Source organism: Squalius cephalus (genome assembly GCF_949319135.1).
Source record: "Squalius cephalus genome assembly, chromosome: 2".
Lineage (NCBI taxonomy): Eukaryota > Metazoa > Chordata > Actinopteri > Cypriniformes > Leuciscidae > Squalius > Squalius cephalus.
The window spans coordinates 7,472,176-7,490,682 of NC_137123.1; the positions used below are offsets into that span (position 1 = coordinate 7,472,176).

An 18,507-nucleotide genomic window follows, 5' to 3' on the forward strand; every position below is an offset into this window, starting at 1 on the left:
TTCTCCAGCTGCAGTCGTCTTTGTTGAAAACCAATTCAACCCAAGCGCTCTTTGGTGACGTGGGTGATTACGTAACCGCAGATCATCTGTCCATCATCGATTAAAGCCCGCCCTGGCAATTTGATTGGCTCGGCCTTCTGGGAGCCGAGCATAATTACTCCTCAACGGATCGAGTCCAGACCGAACTTCCCGACCAAAAAATGTTGTGGACAGGGTTCAGGCTGGCACCCAGGCTACAAAAACATCTGAACATCAACTGATGTTTCAAATGAACCAATTACATTAGTATATAAAGAGTGACATGACGAATAAAACTATCACAAACACGTGACCAGAGCATTTGCAGAACAGCACCATAGATCTAAACACTTTTAACTGCAGAGACTGAAGTAATACTGACTGCAGATCAGATTTGTGAGGACACTTCCTCTTTTGTAACTGTGGTTTGTGGCTTTGTTTTATCAGACATCATGTTACTTCTACATTAAAATAATCCTGTGTGCAAAATAATCTACAAGAACAGAATAAACCTGGTTCTTCATTCTGTTTCCACATTCAAGCAACATGATGCAAGAGACACATCACTGAGAAAATCATCCGTACCTGTAACATTGATCAGGACTCGTGTGATGAAGATCTTGTGTCCTTGATCAGACTGAACTCCACACCAGTATTCTGAATCTTCTTCAGTCACATGACTGATGCTTCCCGTCAGGAGCTGCTGTTCTCTGTCATCATACAGCCGGATCTTTCCCTCATCCCTCCATCTTCTGCTCTCATTCACAGACATCTCTTTAGCACAGAGATCAGCTCCAGATCTCCAGCACAGAAACTTCACATCATGAATGTGGGATTGTGGGTATTTGCAGCTGATGTTCACAGATCCTCCTGCAGAAGCTGATAGACTGATGCTCTTCACACAACAATCCTCTGTTTAAGATCCAGATAAAGTGCAGTAATGTTACAATCACCAGATATATTCATGGATTCTGTCAAATAATGCATAAATGACTGAAAGCAGCTCACCCTTCTTAATGTCCAGATTTTTTTTTTTTTCGAGAGAGAGATTTTAATTTTTCAAAACAATTTTGCACAAGACACAGATCTTGACATCATGTCTTTTAATGGTTACTGATGTCATTTCTCTACCCATAATTCATGTTTTCTGATGCACAGACACCCAGAAAACAAAACCACAAGCTGTTCATTTAAGTTTGAGGAACTTATTAATAAGCACATGTTTTCTCACTGTGAATAAAACAAAACAGCACAAATGAAGGACAAAAAACAAAAAAAAAAAAAAAATAATAATAATAAAAAAATATATTTTAATCTGTAAGCACCCTTAACTTCAGTTTTAACTGTAGTGCAAGCAGGGGCGGACTGGCCATCTGGAGCACCGGGACTTTTCCCGGTGGGCCGCTGGCCAAAGTGGGCCGGCCCACCCGGACCCGGTACACAAATATATAGGCTAGTCTATATATATATGTGATGCGATCTGGGAAAACCCGTCGGATGTCGCGCTGGGCCGTTTTCAGTAAATTCCAAAATAGTTTGAATGTCAGGTTTTTTTTTTCATTTTTTTTTTCATTAAATTATTATTCTATAACATCTTTTCTCTTATCTCTGAAAATATCTTGGCAAAATTCCCTTGTTTAGTGCAGAAAAACAGCGATTTATAGTGTCAAGCTGAAAATACTCTCTTTCTCTAATGCATTCTATGCGACCATTTTCTCTAATGCCCGGCAGAGGTGAAAAAAACAAAAAAACAATCGCCGTATATCCCATACACCTGACCGTCTCTTAACACTACAAAGATAGTTTACCTTTAAAATAAACCACATAACATGTAGCCTACAGTGAATGTGTATAGTGCGCATTTCGCGCCAATCCTGTTTAAACTATAACGTCATGCAGTTTTATAACAATCGCGAGATGGACAAGAAGCGTGCCGACGGTGACAGTTAATTAAACCTGTTTTTCTCAAAATTCCGTTCCAGAAAATCATAGCGATCGGCCGACTTCAGATAAACATAACTTTTGCTACCAACAAGCTATGATAAAAATAAAAACAGATTTGGAAAGGGCTTGATACCAGCTTCCATATGATATCAAAACCTGTAATAGGTAAAATTTCACCATGTGGTGGGTTTTCCCAGATCGCATCACATATATAGCCTACATATATATATTTTTTTTTTAATTACTGAAATCATTACATTTATTTTCTACGCAAATGGATGAGTGAGTCGATCGCGCGGGCGCGGCCGACAAGTGTTTAGTGAGTGGATTGCACTCCCTCCCTGTTAATTAGTTTGGTCTACTCCATTGCGTATCTTGAAACACGCCCCCTTTCACGTCCTGGAACACACCAAGCCGACGCCGATGAACTAGCGATGATGAAAGCCAACTGTGTTGTCGCCTCGCATCGCGGGAAAAAAGCTGCACTTGAACACATCGAGAAAACTACAGCCGGCTGTCAGCTAGAATGCGCGTTCTGCGTCTGCGTGTAAATGAGACAACTGTCTGTTTCTGCAGTCAGATATATTTATATTCATCATTCAAAAAGAGAAACCGACGCTGCCGGCTGCAGATAAGTTACACAAACTGTAAACAAAGCAGTGCGTGCTTACCGTTTTGAATATCAATCCTGCTAAAAATTTTCTTTATTCCACTCCGCTCATGTTAATATTGAAATAGCCTATTCGTCAAGGAACACTCAGGTAACATGACGTGACATTAGAACAGCCTTCTATCTGTGTCGTTTTGACTTCTTTGCTCGCTGTTTTGCTATTATTATCGTGCACTGACTTGTTCACTAACCAGATACTTTATAATAATTTATATAATTATTATAATTGTCCATGTATGACAAGAGGAAGTAAAGAAAAGGAGCTGAAAGGTTACGTGTTATGTTCTTCTGTTTGTTTCCCTTTGTTTTACAAATATGACCTAATATATGTTGTTACTTAAAATTAATGTTTAAATGGCATTTATTTTTGTATTGTGTTATATTGTTATTAGGGCTGGGAAAAGATTAAACGCGATTAATCGCATACAAAATAAAAGTTTGTGTCTATGTGATATATGTGTGTGTACTGTGTATAATTATTTTGTATATATAAATACACACTTGCATGTATATATTTAAGAAATATTTGTTATTTATATATAAAATATTTAAATTTATTTATAATATAAATTATATATAAATATATACAGTATATACATGCAAATACTTCTTAAATCAGTCCCTCCAGTTTTTCGCGATTCCGCGATCGCTGAATACAACGCAAAATCAACAAATTGTCGCATTTTTTTGCGATCCTGCATAATTCCTAATTTAACCGCAAAATAATCACAAAAAATGAAAAAGACCTTACAAAACATTAAATTATAATCACCCAATTGAAATATCTCTAGTTTAATTAAAGTTTCAATGCATTATTACGTGGATACAGATGTTGCGGGAAAAGGGGAAACTCCTTTTCCTCGATTTACTGAAGCCTGTAAAACGCATTTAACCCACAATCGCCGTCCCCGCGTGCAACAGGGCCACAACCCCTATGGCCACAACGGGCGGCACGTCACCATGGTTACAGATGGCAAAGAGATGCATTTTTCCTTCCTTTCCAAGTACAGGGATGCAAACAGCGCGCTTTTCGGCGCCTCCCGCTTTTTTTCACGTCAGTTTGGGTGACAAATTCATCTGAAGCCTATTTCATAGCTTAATGTGAGGGACAGAAGTCTATTTACATCATTAAAGTTTACGAAAACTCGTTTTCCCTCCTCTGCGGCTGTCAATCATTCTCCATTCAGTATTCAAACAGCGCGCGCGCCTCGTCCGGTTACAGCAGCATACATCATGCACGGTAAAACTCTCTCCAATATGATATTCACATTATAATGCTTGATCTGTAGAGAAAAGGCTGTGTATTTGCATAAAATGACTTTATTTTGTTGGAGTTTGTTGCTGTTTTTAAACGACTCGCGCTACCGTGTGCCTGTTAGATCACACACATCACAAGGACTATGAATCGTCATCAAACGCACAATAACTGGAATTTAAAACTGTGAAGAAACAAATGATCAATAAACTGTTGGACAGATAGACACTAGGATTTGTGCGCTCGACATTTCTTCGCTTTGTGCCGTGAACTTTTAAATGCGCACTTGTGCAGCGCAGCACACTGTGACTCCATGTTGCTTTGAGCACATCATTCTGCACCCGCGATGCGCATACGCGCTTTGTGCGCTCTGTTTTGAAGCGTTTCATATTTTCATGGTTTTGCGCACTGAAAGATTATTAAAAGCCTATATTTTTGTATACCTAGCCTGCACAATACATTTAAAATAAGCATAATTTAATTGTATGTTATTTCTGTGTAGTGTAGTGTAGTGTAGGCTATAAATATACACACTTCTGAATTCTTGACATTCATATAAATATAAAATTGTGAAATGTATGATTGCCTGATTGAATTTCAGTATATTTTCCTGCTTTTTTGTCCTTCGCCAATCACATGCCTGATTACTACACCTGCTGTTAATATTTACATAGGTCAGGTAAAAGGTTGTTTCAAAAGTTTTTCATTTGATGAGAATTTGATTAGACCAAAATAAACAAGTTTTATGCATTTTGTTTGTGATTTGTGTCATGTATGACTATTGTGCATCTGACATAATACTATTATTGTTAATGTGATGTCCTAATTATAAAATATAAAAATCGCAAATTTTTTCGCAAATTTCTGGAAATTACCACCACAAAATCAGTCATTTTGATCGCAAAAATCACACAAAAAAATCGCGAAATCCTGGAGGGACTGTTAAATATATACATGCATATGTGTGTGTATTTATATATACAAAATAATTATACTCAGTACACACACATATATCACGTAGACACAAACTTTTATTTTGGATGTGATTAATTGCGTTTAATCTTTTCCCAGCCCTAATTTTTATGCTATAAGTGGCGTTAAAAATTATTCTGCACATTATTGTGCCAATGTGTTATGATGTGGGATGTGGTGGGCTGCTGTGGGCCAGAAAGTCCAGGGCCACTTTTTGGTCCCAGTCCGCCCCTGAGTGCAAGTGTGGTAAAGTGGACTAACAGAAATACTGAAATCTGCACTTGTAATGTATCCAAATTACAACACTAGTACTAAAGTAAAAAAAGACTGTGGTAATACTGTACAAATTGCCAGACTAATGATGCAACACCAAATGACCACACAAACTTTCACTCGGATGTCCAGTTCCTGAGTTCACACACTGCTGTATCTCTTCAAGAATATGACAAGTAGATACTTCAGTATCTTCATCAATGGTTGATCTACTACAGGGGTCTTCAATTCTTTTCCCAGAGATCTGTCTTCCTGCAAAGTTCAGCTTCAATCCTGATCAAACACAGCTGAACCAGCTAATGAAGATCTGCAGAAGCACAATCATTACAAACACGTGTGTTTGATCAGGGTTGGATCTGAACTCTGCAGATCTCCAGGAACAGGATTGAGCATCCCTGATTTATGTCTACAACACAATCTATAACAGGGTTTCCCCAAACGGTAGGAAAGGAGAATATGAATGTACCAAACCAGGACAAAAACATCTAAACATCAACTGATGTTTCAAATGAACGAATTACATTATACATATAAAGAGTGACATGACGAATAAAACTATCACAATACGTGACCAGTGCATTTGCAGAACAGCACCATAGATCTAAACACTTTTAACTGCAGAGACTGAAGTAATACTGACTAGAGCTCAGATTTGTGAGGACACTTCCTCTTTTGTAACTGTGGTTTGTGGCTTTGTTTTATCAGACATCATGTTACTTCTACATTAAAATAATCCTGTGTGCAAATCTACAAGAACAGAATAAACCTGTTTCTTCATTCTATTTCCACATTCAAGCAACATGATGCAAGAGACACATCACTGAGAAAATCATCCGTACCTGTAACATTGATCAGGACTCGTGTGATGAAGATCTTGTGTCCTTGATCAGACTGAACTCCACACCAGTATTCTGAATCTTCTTCAGTCACATGACTGATGCTTCCCGTCAGGAGCTGCTGTTCTCTGTCATCATACAGCCGGATCTTTCCCTCATCCCTCCATCTTCTGCTCTCATTCACAGACATCTCTTTAGCACAGAGATCAGCTCCAGATCTCCAGCACAGAAACTTCACATCACGAATGTGGGATTGTGGGTATTTGCAGCTGATGTTCACAGATCCTCCTGCAGAAGCTGATAGACTGATGCTCTTCACACAACAATCCTCTGTTTAAGATCCAGATAAAGTGCAGCAATGTTACAATCACCAGATATATTCATGGATTCTGTCAAATAATGCATAAATGACTGAAAGCAGCTCACCCTTCTTAATGTCCAGATTAAACTCAGAGAAGAAACTGTAATCTTCAGAAACTTTGACTATAATCTTATATTCTCCAGAGTCGTTCTCATTCAGATCTCTGATAAACAGAAGTAAGAGTCCTGCAGATCCGTCATTATAAACGGAGAATCGTCTGTCATGTTTCCATTCTGCTGTTCTGTTAGTGTTTATTACAGTAAAACACTGATCTGCAGGTTTACAGACGTCTATCACAGGATTCGTGTTTTTCATCTCATATTTGAAGTTTATAATGACGTTTCTTCCTGAATATCCACTTACAGTCATGTTCTGTTGACCTGTTAAACACAAACCCAGTATTACTGTTTAAAAAATCAAGTCAGTAATGATATTTCATCTTAATTTAATGACAAACACATCTGTTATGTGTTTCACATGTGAACGTCAGTAATTAACACAAACTCAGATTATGTGTCGTTTGTTCTCAATATAACACATATCTGGTCACTTTGCTGCAGCTTTTATTAATGCAAGTCATGATTGTGAGTGTAAATCTTACATCAAGAGACAAAAAGGTTGTTGATGGCGTCTGTAATGAGTTACACATGTGAATGTCTGTTATTACAGTCCGTGTTGAGTATCGTGATGTTGTGGAGATCATCATGGGTTTGAGGGTCTCAGTTACTTGTAACACCCGCGTTGATTGACAGGCACTGACAATATACTAATATTTATCTTGTTTTATGGTGTGTCCTTTAATCTTTACACCTTCTACTTATGTATTTATTATTCTCAGGTAGGTAAGGAAAGTCGAACCTGGACAATGCTATAAGCATTCAAAAGATACTTACAAACTGTTCAGTAGACTTCCCTGGTCAGTTCCTGCTTAAGGCTTTTCAATTACCACTCTGGTCTCTGGTAGACAATGTCTTGCCAATAATATAATATAAGTTTTATTAAAGTTAACAAAAGTTATATAAAAGTACAATAGTAAAGTTACAATAATAAGTTTCAATTAAGGTACAATCAACTACAAATGAAACTGTGGCCCTTGAGCTTGTTTATTTTGCGGCGTAATGTTCCTCTTTGTTTTCATATGTCTTGTAGCAAGATCATACTCAGCTAGTTTTTCTTCAATTTTTTTCTCTGGTCGCATTATTAAGTAATGTAATTAAATTACGTCCGTCTGGGATTCTCCTTCCCACATGCCTCAGCAACGGAACTTTGTCGGCCTCAGGGATTTCCTGTTCAATAGATAGCCAAATTCCTAATAAGGGAATCTGCTCTTTTTGGGCATTAACGAGGGTTTTGGTCCATTCTTTAATTTTATCTTCTATGCCTGTCAAATTCCTCATTTTTCCCAATGCCTCAGAGGATATTGGGTGGCCCGTACAGGTTTGCACCAATCTTGTAGCAGCATCACAACCCATCAGCCGCTTTCATTATCCGTTCTGCATATGCACTCTGGTCTTCATGCTGTTTCTTATTTCCTACCTGTTTCCTAACCGCTTCTGTTAATTGTAATTCCAACAGTTTTGCATGTACTCTATCTTGGTTTTCTTCAGTTCCTTGTGGAGTAATTGTATATGAGAAGTTGTAAATCCAGGAGTTGCCGGCCGAATCCTGACTGTTTTTCTTTGATTCGTGACCTGTCTATCCTGGTCCTCCTTAAATCTGTCCTTCAGTCCTATTGTTTCCGTACATTTTAATGTTTCTAATTCTTTTTTCAGACTTTTAATTTCTGATTTTTCTGAACAAACTACTTTTTCCAGTTTATTTGTCTATAATACTCGTATCCTTCTTGATACAATGCATTTTTGCCAGTTTTAGACCATCCTTCTGTGCGAGCGACTCTCTGAGCAGATGGGGATCGGCTTGCTGATCTTATCTGTTCGTAAGTTAAACTTCTATCATTAACAATCTTCTTGTTCCAATGTCTTGTTAATGTTCTACCTCTTTTCTCACTGGTAGGATTTTTGAATGAAATTCCTTTTACCCGAACTTCCGGCCAATCGTTTTCTATTTGGTCTGTCACTCTTTTTAATTCTATCAGGCCTCCTCTTTTATCCCGCAGTCTAGCTTCTTTGTAAATATTTTGTGTTTCACTGCTGTCACTATCTATAGAAAATATTGAAGAATCTGAACTGTCCGAGTCATATTCAAACTCTGAAACATCGTCAGACTCTGTCTCACTCTGTTTTATTTTTCTCTCCCCTATAGGAACATTCCACAGAGGAGCAGATGGCTGAGATGGTCCCGGCTGGTCTCTTTCCTCCCTTTTCTCAAGAATTTTTTCAAGTTCATCCTGATTTATGTTAGACATTAATAGATTTATGGTCAATTGACCTTCCTGGGACATATCTGTAATTCCCGATAATATGCCTTCTATTACTGAATTTACTGGGTGTTTAAATTGACCTATTCCCATTAAAGTCATATGTATTTGATTTTCCTGTCTGCTTAGTGTTTCTTTTATTACTGCTGTTGTTATTGTCCTGGCCTCTAACCGGGAGCGTTCTGCATCACAAAATTCATCTCTGCAATCAGTCATTATCGTATGCGCCACATACTTCCACTGTGGAAGGCCAGAGGTTATTCTCACTGTCGCTGCGTGCTGCGGTCCGAGCTGGGCTCTCATACTTTCTATCTCCTGTAATGCCTGTTTACCTAGTTTATTGAAAATTGCCCCAGCTGTTCCAGAGCCAGTTATTATTTGTTTATTTACATTTAGTATTACAACACCTCCTTCTCTTCTGTTCTTTCGATTAAACTGTCTCTAATAAGCAGTCTTATTCTGCCTATTTGCAGCTCGTATGATTCTGGTGTAGGGGTGTGTTGATGGGCAATAGTAATAACACTGGCCCGGTCCTCATCTTCAATTACCGGTATTGTCAAGTGGATTTCTTCCGCTTGTTCAAAGTCGTTGATACCCATCTGGTATTTTTTAACTCTTTCCATGTCTGGTATTTGTCCTTTTTCTCTTTTTAACGTTTTACCACACATGTCATAAATCTCTATTTTACCTTCATCTTTTTTGCTAATAGTTTTGATTATATTTTCCGCCCAGGGCCGGCCCAAGGCATAAGCAAACTAAGCGGCTGCTTGGGGCCCCCTCGCCACCAGGGGGCCCCCAAGCGAGTTTTTTTTTTTTTTACATATTAATTAAATTAAACAAGTGACATAAATTAATGAATGGATTAATAATTCAAGACAAGAAAATTCTGATTTCATGATCAATATACCTGCCTACAACTGCTGCTGTGTCTGCCAGTGTTTGAGTCATAATTATGCGCATAACCTCGCGTGCATAGAAAATTTGTGCGCAGTCACAGTAATGTTAAGCCATTTCACACAAATTTGATTTGATCAATGATTTATCCTTTAAATTTAATGATATTCAGAACAGAACAAGAATAAAAAAATAACTATAAACTATACTACTACTGACTATTTAAAAAGAGCAGTGTAATTTGTATATGTTAGTTTGACTACTTTATTATTATATTTTATTATGGCTATAAGTCAAGTCAAGTCAAGTCAAGTTTATTTATATAGCGCTTTTCACAACATAGGTTGTATCAAAGCAGCTTCACAGTAATAAATTAGAACAATACATCAATGTTTGTTTCTAGTGGAACGTCTACGTTTGGTAATGCTGATCAATAGTCTCGTTGATTGATTAATTAAATTAAATATCCCCAAATATCCCCAACTGAGCAAGCCAAAGGCAACAGTGGCAAGGAACCGAAAAACTCCATCAGGTGACCTAATGGAGAAAAAAAAAAAAAACCTTGGGAGAACCCGGGCTCAGTCGGGGGCCAGTTCTCCTCTGGCGTTTATGAACTAGAGGTCGGAGGTCTATAACAAACAGGCTGCGATGTCAAGATTGCAGTGCTGGAATGTGTGTGTGTGTGTGTGTGTGTGTGTGTGTGTGTGTGTGTGTGTGTGAGAGGCGCGGGCGCGATCGAACAGTGGAAACACACATACTCTGTCATGTTCATATAAGACATCATTCAAACTGCAAAGGGTTGCAAAACGTTGGAGGATATTTTGCAAATATTTTTTTTTTTATATGTTTTTTGACAGTTTGTTTTCAGAAGTTTCAAAGAGTTAGTAAAAGAGTAAAGAAAAAGTTAAAACATTTTTAAGTATCTATTTTTTATTAAGTAGGCTATTTATTTTGTATTAATACATAACCTCATTGTATTAATTTATAATGTAACATTATAGAGTGACATTGTGTCAATAATCGTCAAGCACAGGTGACTCCACGTGGTGGGAGGGGGCCCCCAAATCAAATTCTGCTTAGGGCCCCCAAAAGGCTCGGGCCGGCACTGTTTCCGCCTGTAATTGTAATTGTTTTGTACAGTTTTAATTTTTTGCTATTTCTTGCATCCATCGCAATATTGCCAGACCTACTTCACTTTCTGTGAAGTTTCCTAACTGCAGTCCCTCCTTGGAGGGAAGCCAAAGGAGTATTTCTCCTGGGTCCGTCTCCTGGATTGATGTCTCTGCCTGTAAGGCTATTTTTTTGCTATCCTAATACACGAGAATCGCCCCATTATGCCTGAATAAAAATATTGCTGGATTTTTCTTTAGCTTTTGCTGCCATAGCTTAGCCTCTTTATTATAGAGCTATTTAGTGATTTCTTCACTTTTTATATAGGCCTATTACTCTTGTCTTCACTCTTTAATTGTATTTATTATGTGCACATTCAACCCTCTCTGGGTTTTATTATTATTACATTAATCTTTGCCCTTTCTGGGATGCATTATAGCATTAATTTTTCCACTCTCTCGGAATTTTATTTTTATATTAACCTTTGCCTTCTCTGTTTTTTAATATTATATTAATCTTTGCCCTTTCTGGGATGCATTATAGCATTAATTTTTCCACTCTCTCAGAATTTTATTTTTATATGAATCTTTGCCCTAGGATTTTCTTTAAATACTCTATTTCCGCCCTTTCAGGGCTTTTTCTCTGCTTAGTCGACTTGTATGTAGTAATTTATATATTACCTCAACTATTTAACCTTAAGCATATTCACGCTTACTCTATTTGGCAAGCGCTAAATTGTCTAATTCTGGCCAGTTATTAGACAATTAAAGCACGTTGGGCGCCATGTTTTATGGTGTGTCCTTTAATCTTTACACCTTCTACCTATTTATTTATTATTCTCAGGTAGGTAAGGAAAGTCGAACCTGGACAATGCTATAAGCATTCAAAAGATACTTACAAACTGTTCAGTAGACTTCCCTGGTCAGTTCCTGCTTAAGGCTTTTCAATTACCACTCTGGTCTCTGGTAGACAATGTCTTGCCAATAATATAATATAAGTTTTATTAAAGTTAACAAAAGTTATATAAAAGTACAATAGTAAAGTTCCAATAATAAGTTTCAGTTAAGGTACAATCAGCTGGTATCGGGCGTCGAGGGACACTGCGCTATTCAGTCTCCACCAATTCAGTCTCTCTCTCGGTCTTTTATACGCAGGCTTCCCAGTGCAGGTTCCAGACTCTCTTCTGACGTCATCAAATGGAGTTCTGCCAACTCCTTCACCACAGCCCTCAGTTGCTTACGCCATAACCTTTGACAGCGCCTTCGTCTTCTCTTTCTCTTCTTTCTCCTCTTAATTGTCTGTAACATATACACTCACCTAAAGGATTATTAGGAACACCATACTAATACTGTGTTTGACCCCCTTTCGCCTTCAGAACTGCCTTAATTCTACATGGCATTGATTCAACAAGGTGCTGAAAGCATTCTTTAGAAATGTTGGCCCATATTGATAGGATAGCATCTTGCAGTTGATGGAGATTTGTGGGATGCACATCCAGGGCACGAAGCTCCCGTTCCACCACATCCCAAAGATGCTCTATTGGGTTGAGATCTGGTGACTGTGGGGGCCATTTTAGTACAGTGAACCCATTGTCATGTTCAAGAAACCAATTTGAAATGATTCGAGCTTTGTGACATGGTGCATTATCCTGCTGGAAGTAGCCATCAGAGGATGGGTACATGGTGGTCATAAAGGGATGGACATGGTCAGAAACAATGCTCAGGTAGGCCGTGGCATTTAAACGATGCCCAATTGGCACTAAGGGGCCTAAAGTGTGCCAAGAAAACATCCCCAACACCATTACACCACCACCACCAGCCTGCACAGTGGTAACAAGGCATGATGTATCCATGTTCTCATTCTGTTTACGCCAAATTCTGACTCTACCATCTGAATGTCTCAACAGAAATTGAGACTCATCAGACCAGGCAACATTTTTCCAGTCTTCAACTGTCCAATTTTGGTGAGCTCGTGCAAATTGTAGCCTCTTTTTCCTATTTGTAGTGAAGATGAGTGGTACCCGGTGGGGTCTTCTGCTGTTGTAGCCCATCCGCCTCAAGGTTGTGCGTGTTGTGGCTTCACAAATGCTTTGCTGCATACCTCGGTTGTAACGAGTGGTTATTTCAGTCAAAGTTGCTCTTCTATCAGCTTGAATCAGTCGGCCCATTCTCCTCTGACCTCTAGCATCAACAAGGCATTTTCGCCCACAGGACTGCCGCATACTGGATGTTTTTCCCTTTTCACACCATTCTTTGTAAACCCTAGAAATGGTTGTGCGTGAAAATCCCAGTAACTGAGCAGATTGTGAAATACTCAGACTGGCCCGTCTGGCACCAACAACACTCTTAAAAGAGATGTGTTAAAAAACAACACACAGCATGTGTTGATGGTATTTTGACACATGTTGTGTTGTGTATATTTTTAACACACAATGTGTGTTAAAATGTAACTCTGGATAGAATAGCACTGGGTGGAGGAGAGTTTGTGTTTATGAAAAAAATTATAGGTATTTTTATATGGTATCCCATAAAATGCTCTAAAATATATAAAACAATACATTCAAATAAATAAATTCAATCTTAATTCATGAAAACTTAAAGATTAATGGGTGTTTTTTGCAGCCAATCACATCATGCCTCTTTTTCAATGTCTTTTTCAAATGCTGCTTTCACTTGTTATTAATAACCAGATTAACTTTATTTCTGTCAGACTCTACAGAAGCTCTTATTGAGAATTAACAGGTTTTGGTGTTGATGATTCATTGAATGTTTCATTTAAAGTCACCAGAATCGTGATTAGTGTCAGCTTTATTTGGGCTCTTGACCCTTGACTCTTTAACATTAGTTTACTCTGATTGCTGTAAAAGTGTGTTTATTTGAACACATTTGAAACAGCAGAAATAATCATGAGAAAAACATGCTCAGATAATAATATTATCACTATGAACATGTAAAAATGTTAAGCTAAGCAAGAGTTAAATATTTGAAAGATTAGTGTACTTTTAAAAGGATTATCATATTACAATTAGCTTCAAATTATTTTTAAATACCGTTCGTACAGGACTTTACAGACTATGGTAACAAACAGACATCAAGCATCCGCGTATGAATCTCAACAATGGTGAAAAACGAAAAGCTTCATGCCGCAATTCATGCTGGGTGCCACCATACACATCTCATCCATGACTCCCAGCATGCATTGCGGCATGAAGCTTTTCGTTTGTCACCATTGTTGAGATTCATACGCGGATTCTTGAGGTCTGTATTTGTCTAGCTTCTGCTGCAGATTACAATTTTTGGAAAACATGTTTTAATATGATGGATAGCATGATGTAGTATCACAAGATTGCTATAAATAACAGCACATAAATAAATTAAATGCGCACCATCCATATACTCATAAACTTGATCAGATCAGCACTTGTTCATTATGACATCATCAAGAAACATCTGATCATATTATCTCTTGCCAAATGTATTTTATTAAAATACATTAAAAGTAGCCAGAAAAAAACTAAAAGAAGAGTAAAGGGTCAAGAGCTCAAATAAAGGAGCCATTAATCACGATTCTGGTGACTTCAATAAAACATTCAGTGAAACATCAACATCTAAACTCAGTTAATTCTCAATAAGAGCTTGTCTATGTAGATTCATGATGTCTAAAACATCCAAATGTTCAAACAAACTCTTTATTAAACGTCACTGGACTCCATAAACACAAGTTAACAATACGTTTCAGTGTTCGTCCAAACACTCAGTTGTAAAAACACAGAAAGTGACTCTGGCAAATACACACCGACTACAGTCACATGTGACACATATCTGACACAAGTTGTGTAACTATAACACATTAGTGTGTAAAAGGTTTTAACACACTTCTGTGTTAAGAACAATAACACACTGATTGAGTTAAAAGTAACACAAAATGTGTTGTCCTTAACTAGACACACAGGTGTGTTAAGATATAACACAGGTTGTGTTGTTTTAACACATCCATTTTAAGAGTGTTTTAATTGGTCACATATATGACATCTATGACACAAATTGTGTGATTTATGACACATTAGTGTGTTAAATATTTTAACACACTCACTGTGTTAAGAACAATAACACACTGGTTGAGTTAAAAGTAACACAAAATGTGTTGTCCTTAACTAGACACACAGGTGTGTTAAGATATAACACAGGTTGTGTTGTTTTTAACACACCCGTTTTAAGAGTGAACCATGCCACGCTCAAAATTGCTTAAATCACTTTTCTTTCCCATTCTGACATTCAGTTTGGAGTTCAGGAGATTGTCTTGACCAGGACCACACCCCTAAATGCATTGAAGCAACTGCCATGTGATTGGTTGATTAGATAATTGCATTAATGAGAAATTGAACAGGTGTTCCTAATAATCCTTTAGGTGAGTGTACCTTAACTAATACATTTTCCATTTATCATAAAACTATTTCTAATACATAAGTGCTTTCTACTCTAAATCAGTCAATACATACATTTCATGCAAGTAAGTAGTTTTCTTAATAATAGTGAAATCACACAATACATATTCTGTGCAGTATTAGTAATTGGGTTACATACATTTACTTAAGCAAAAGCATTATTACTATTTAGGTTACATCACTTTAAAGCAAATCAAGCATTAATCAAGGCAGTATAATTGCAAAATTGTCATCTCCATTAACAATCTATAGGCCAGTAGGTTCGGCTCGGAAGGCACAAATTAAACAGCTTAAATTTGTGAGTAAATAAATCTGTATTGGAAATAAATTGATTCCTTGTAGAGAATTAAATGAGAATGAAAGTAAAAGAAAGAAATTTAACAATATTCACAGTGTCAGTTGATTAATAGATTGTAATGACAAAGAAACTCAATCAAAATGCAATACATGAATTATGCATACTAATCTGGGTGCACCCAATAACTATAGAATTCAGTTAGACTGCAATCGTATAACAAGTTCGCAATTTTAACTTTTTTTTTTTTTTTTTTTTTTTTTTTTTTAATAATTTTTTTATTGAAGGAAGAACAAAGTGATGTATCACATACATAAAGAGTTTAACAATACTCCTTGTTTTTACAATTTTTTCCCTTTCCCACAACCCACCCACTGAAAAAAGAGAGGAAAAAAAAAAAAAAAAAAAAAAAAAAAATGATAATAATAATAATACAATATATAAACGATGTAAAAAAATAAAAAAAAATAAAAAAATAAAAAAAATAAAAAAAAAAACCATTTCAAAGTTCTAATATTATAAACAGTGAGAAAATAATTGACAACATTGTCAGCCAACTGTGTCGGATTACGTCATCCAACCCAATGTGCACAAGCCTTTTAATAATAATTAGTTTTAGTTTGGGGGGAGAGTTGCATCCTTATGGTCCCCAATTTTAACTTTTGACAACCTCAGTTAACTCAACAGGAAAAAATAAATAAAATAAAATATCTCCTTGAAATTCAAAATGTTACAAGAACAATTCAAGAATTTTTGAGTCAATAGATTCTGTTCAATAACTCTGTTCAGTACATTCAATTTGGTAAATAAAACTCAAAAGGTTTGGTTCAATACATTCAGTCCAAAAGACTTCAGTGCAAAGATTCTGTTCAGAAAAATTCAGTTTGATTCAGTAATCTCAGTTCAGGAAGATTCAGTTCGATTCAGTTCAAGTGACTCGGTTCAAAATAGCTCAGTTCGATAGATTCACCGGGAAAATGATTCGATTCCACAGTTCTGCAAAACTCCGTGTGGTACAAAAAACAATAAGGAAAAACAAGAAAATAGTCCCGTCTCCGCAAAGATATTACTTTGAGTGGTCTCTCGAATGAAAATTAAAGAAAATGTGGCTCCGTTTGGGTGAACTAGCAGGTAATTGGAATTTTCCTACCCGATTCCTGGGTTAGATTCAACTGTTCGCTTCAGTCAGCGTTCGTCTCATGTGGGTTGACACGCCATCTTACATCGTCCTCTAACTGAGTTCCAGCATGGAAAAAAAAAAAACCCTGACCTGTATATATATACATACACAGGCAACATTAAGTTCACAAGCATATCATATCAATTCACTGTTTCTAGTACAACAGTACAGGAAGCATTTGTCGGCCTGCTAAACATTTAACAGTAAATATCATCATCATACAATATGAACACTTGTAACTCATACACGTTATTGCTTAGCCAACAAACCTCTTCTTACTTTTAATACACCAGAACTCATCAGTATCACATTATCTCTCACCCAAATACATTGTTGCACATATCTGATTGCATATACGACTGTTTACACACTGCAAAATGTGTACTCACCAAACTTCAAAGAATAAAAACATATATGTATTTTTATCTTCTTTGACTCCTCTTTTCAGCTCGTGCTCAAGTTATGCTGCTGCTTATCTCTCGTCGAGAGAAAAAAAATGGTTTCCCCATACAGCAACTAACGTGGTGGGGCGGGACTTCAATCAATACTTAATGTGATTGAATAACTACTGCGATGTCAATCATCACACTAACATACATTTTACTTTGATTTTATAATTTCTTACACTTTTATTATCAGTCTTATTTCTGGTTAGTTTATTATTTTAACACTCTTTAATTTATTCCTTTTCATAATACATTTTAAGTATACAGGGTTACATACTCACCTGATAAAACCTTCAGCTTCACTTTAGTGTATAAATCGTTTCCAAATCTTTCAGTTCCACAATGGTACGTGCCAGAATCCTCTTCTCTCAGATCTCTGATGGTCACAGTGAAGACTGCTGATCTTGTGTCGTCATACAGAGAGAATCTTCCAGACTGAACCCATTTATCTTTAATATCAGTCTTGATTTGGTCTTTGCACTCTGACCACTGTCCTTTACAAAAATACTTTATATAATTTGTATATTCTTTATCATATTTGCATTTGATTGTGACTCCGCCTCCTGAATATCCTGTCACACTCATGGAGCTCACGACACCTACAACAAACCAGCATTAAAACACTTTAATTTACACAGAAATGAACTTTCTTCAACAGTCAATAGAACAGCATGAAGTTAAAGACGCTCCTCATCAATGCTGTGCTGTTTTTCATGATTTACTCTGAGTTCAGATTCTTACCAGGAATCATCAGCAGAGTGAAAGTCCAGATGATCTTCATTCTTCTCTCTTATTAAATGATCTTCTCTGTTGTTAGTAGATTCAGTTCTTCGGAAGCTCTCGATGTGTGTTCAGAAGAGTTTTTGAGTGTTTCTTTCCTGGTTACATGTTTAACATGAAGAGCTGAACGTGACAGAGACGCCCACTTCCCCTGAGAGAGAGAGAGAGAGAGAGAGAGAGAGAGAGAGAGAGAGAGAGAGAGAGAGAGAGAGAGAGAGAGAGAGAGAGACTGACAGACAGACAGAGAGAGAGAGAGAGAGAGAGAGAGAGAGAGAGAGAGAGAGAGAGAGAATCTTCTCAGGGCAAAACACTTCAAACAGTCAAACAGTTAAAGAGAGACTTTTAGGTCTTCTTTAATGATTAAAAATAAACATAATAGACCTATATTTTTTAAAGTAAAAACCATTAAAACATTCATATATTTATATTTTCCACAGAACAGATAAATAATAATAATAATAATAATAATAATAATAAAAACACTCCTGAACACTCATAAATTAAATACAAAACCTCCCTGAACATCAGCTTCACATATAAAACCATCAACTCCCCACACATCATTAATTAGGTTAAAATGCACGTTATTCCATCGTTAATCTCTTCTTTAAAACCTCCCATCATCAAAACAGTGTCCACACTTTTCCTCCCT

The 18,507-nt window shown here is 36.9% G+C and overlaps 1 protein-coding gene across 1 annotated transcript; it reads right to left on the reverse strand.

The window, feature by feature from the left end:
- Nucleotides 1–538: 538 nt before the first annotated feature.
- Nucleotides 539–17,921, reverse strand: LOC307148899 (polymeric immunoglobulin receptor-like; the record flags this gene model as incomplete). Its single annotated transcript, XM_079854835.1, has 5 exons — nt 17,817–17,921; nt 17,357–17,674; nt 6,395–6,709; nt 5,972–6,298; nt 539–930 (listed from the first exon to the last, which is right to left on the reverse strand). Exons 1-5 carry the CDS (start codon nt 17,854–17,856, stop codon nt 539–541), a joined length of 1,392 nt encoding a protein of 463 aa, XP_079710961.1. The 5' UTR covers nt 17,857–17,921.
- Nucleotides 17,922–18,507: the final 586 nt, after the last annotated feature.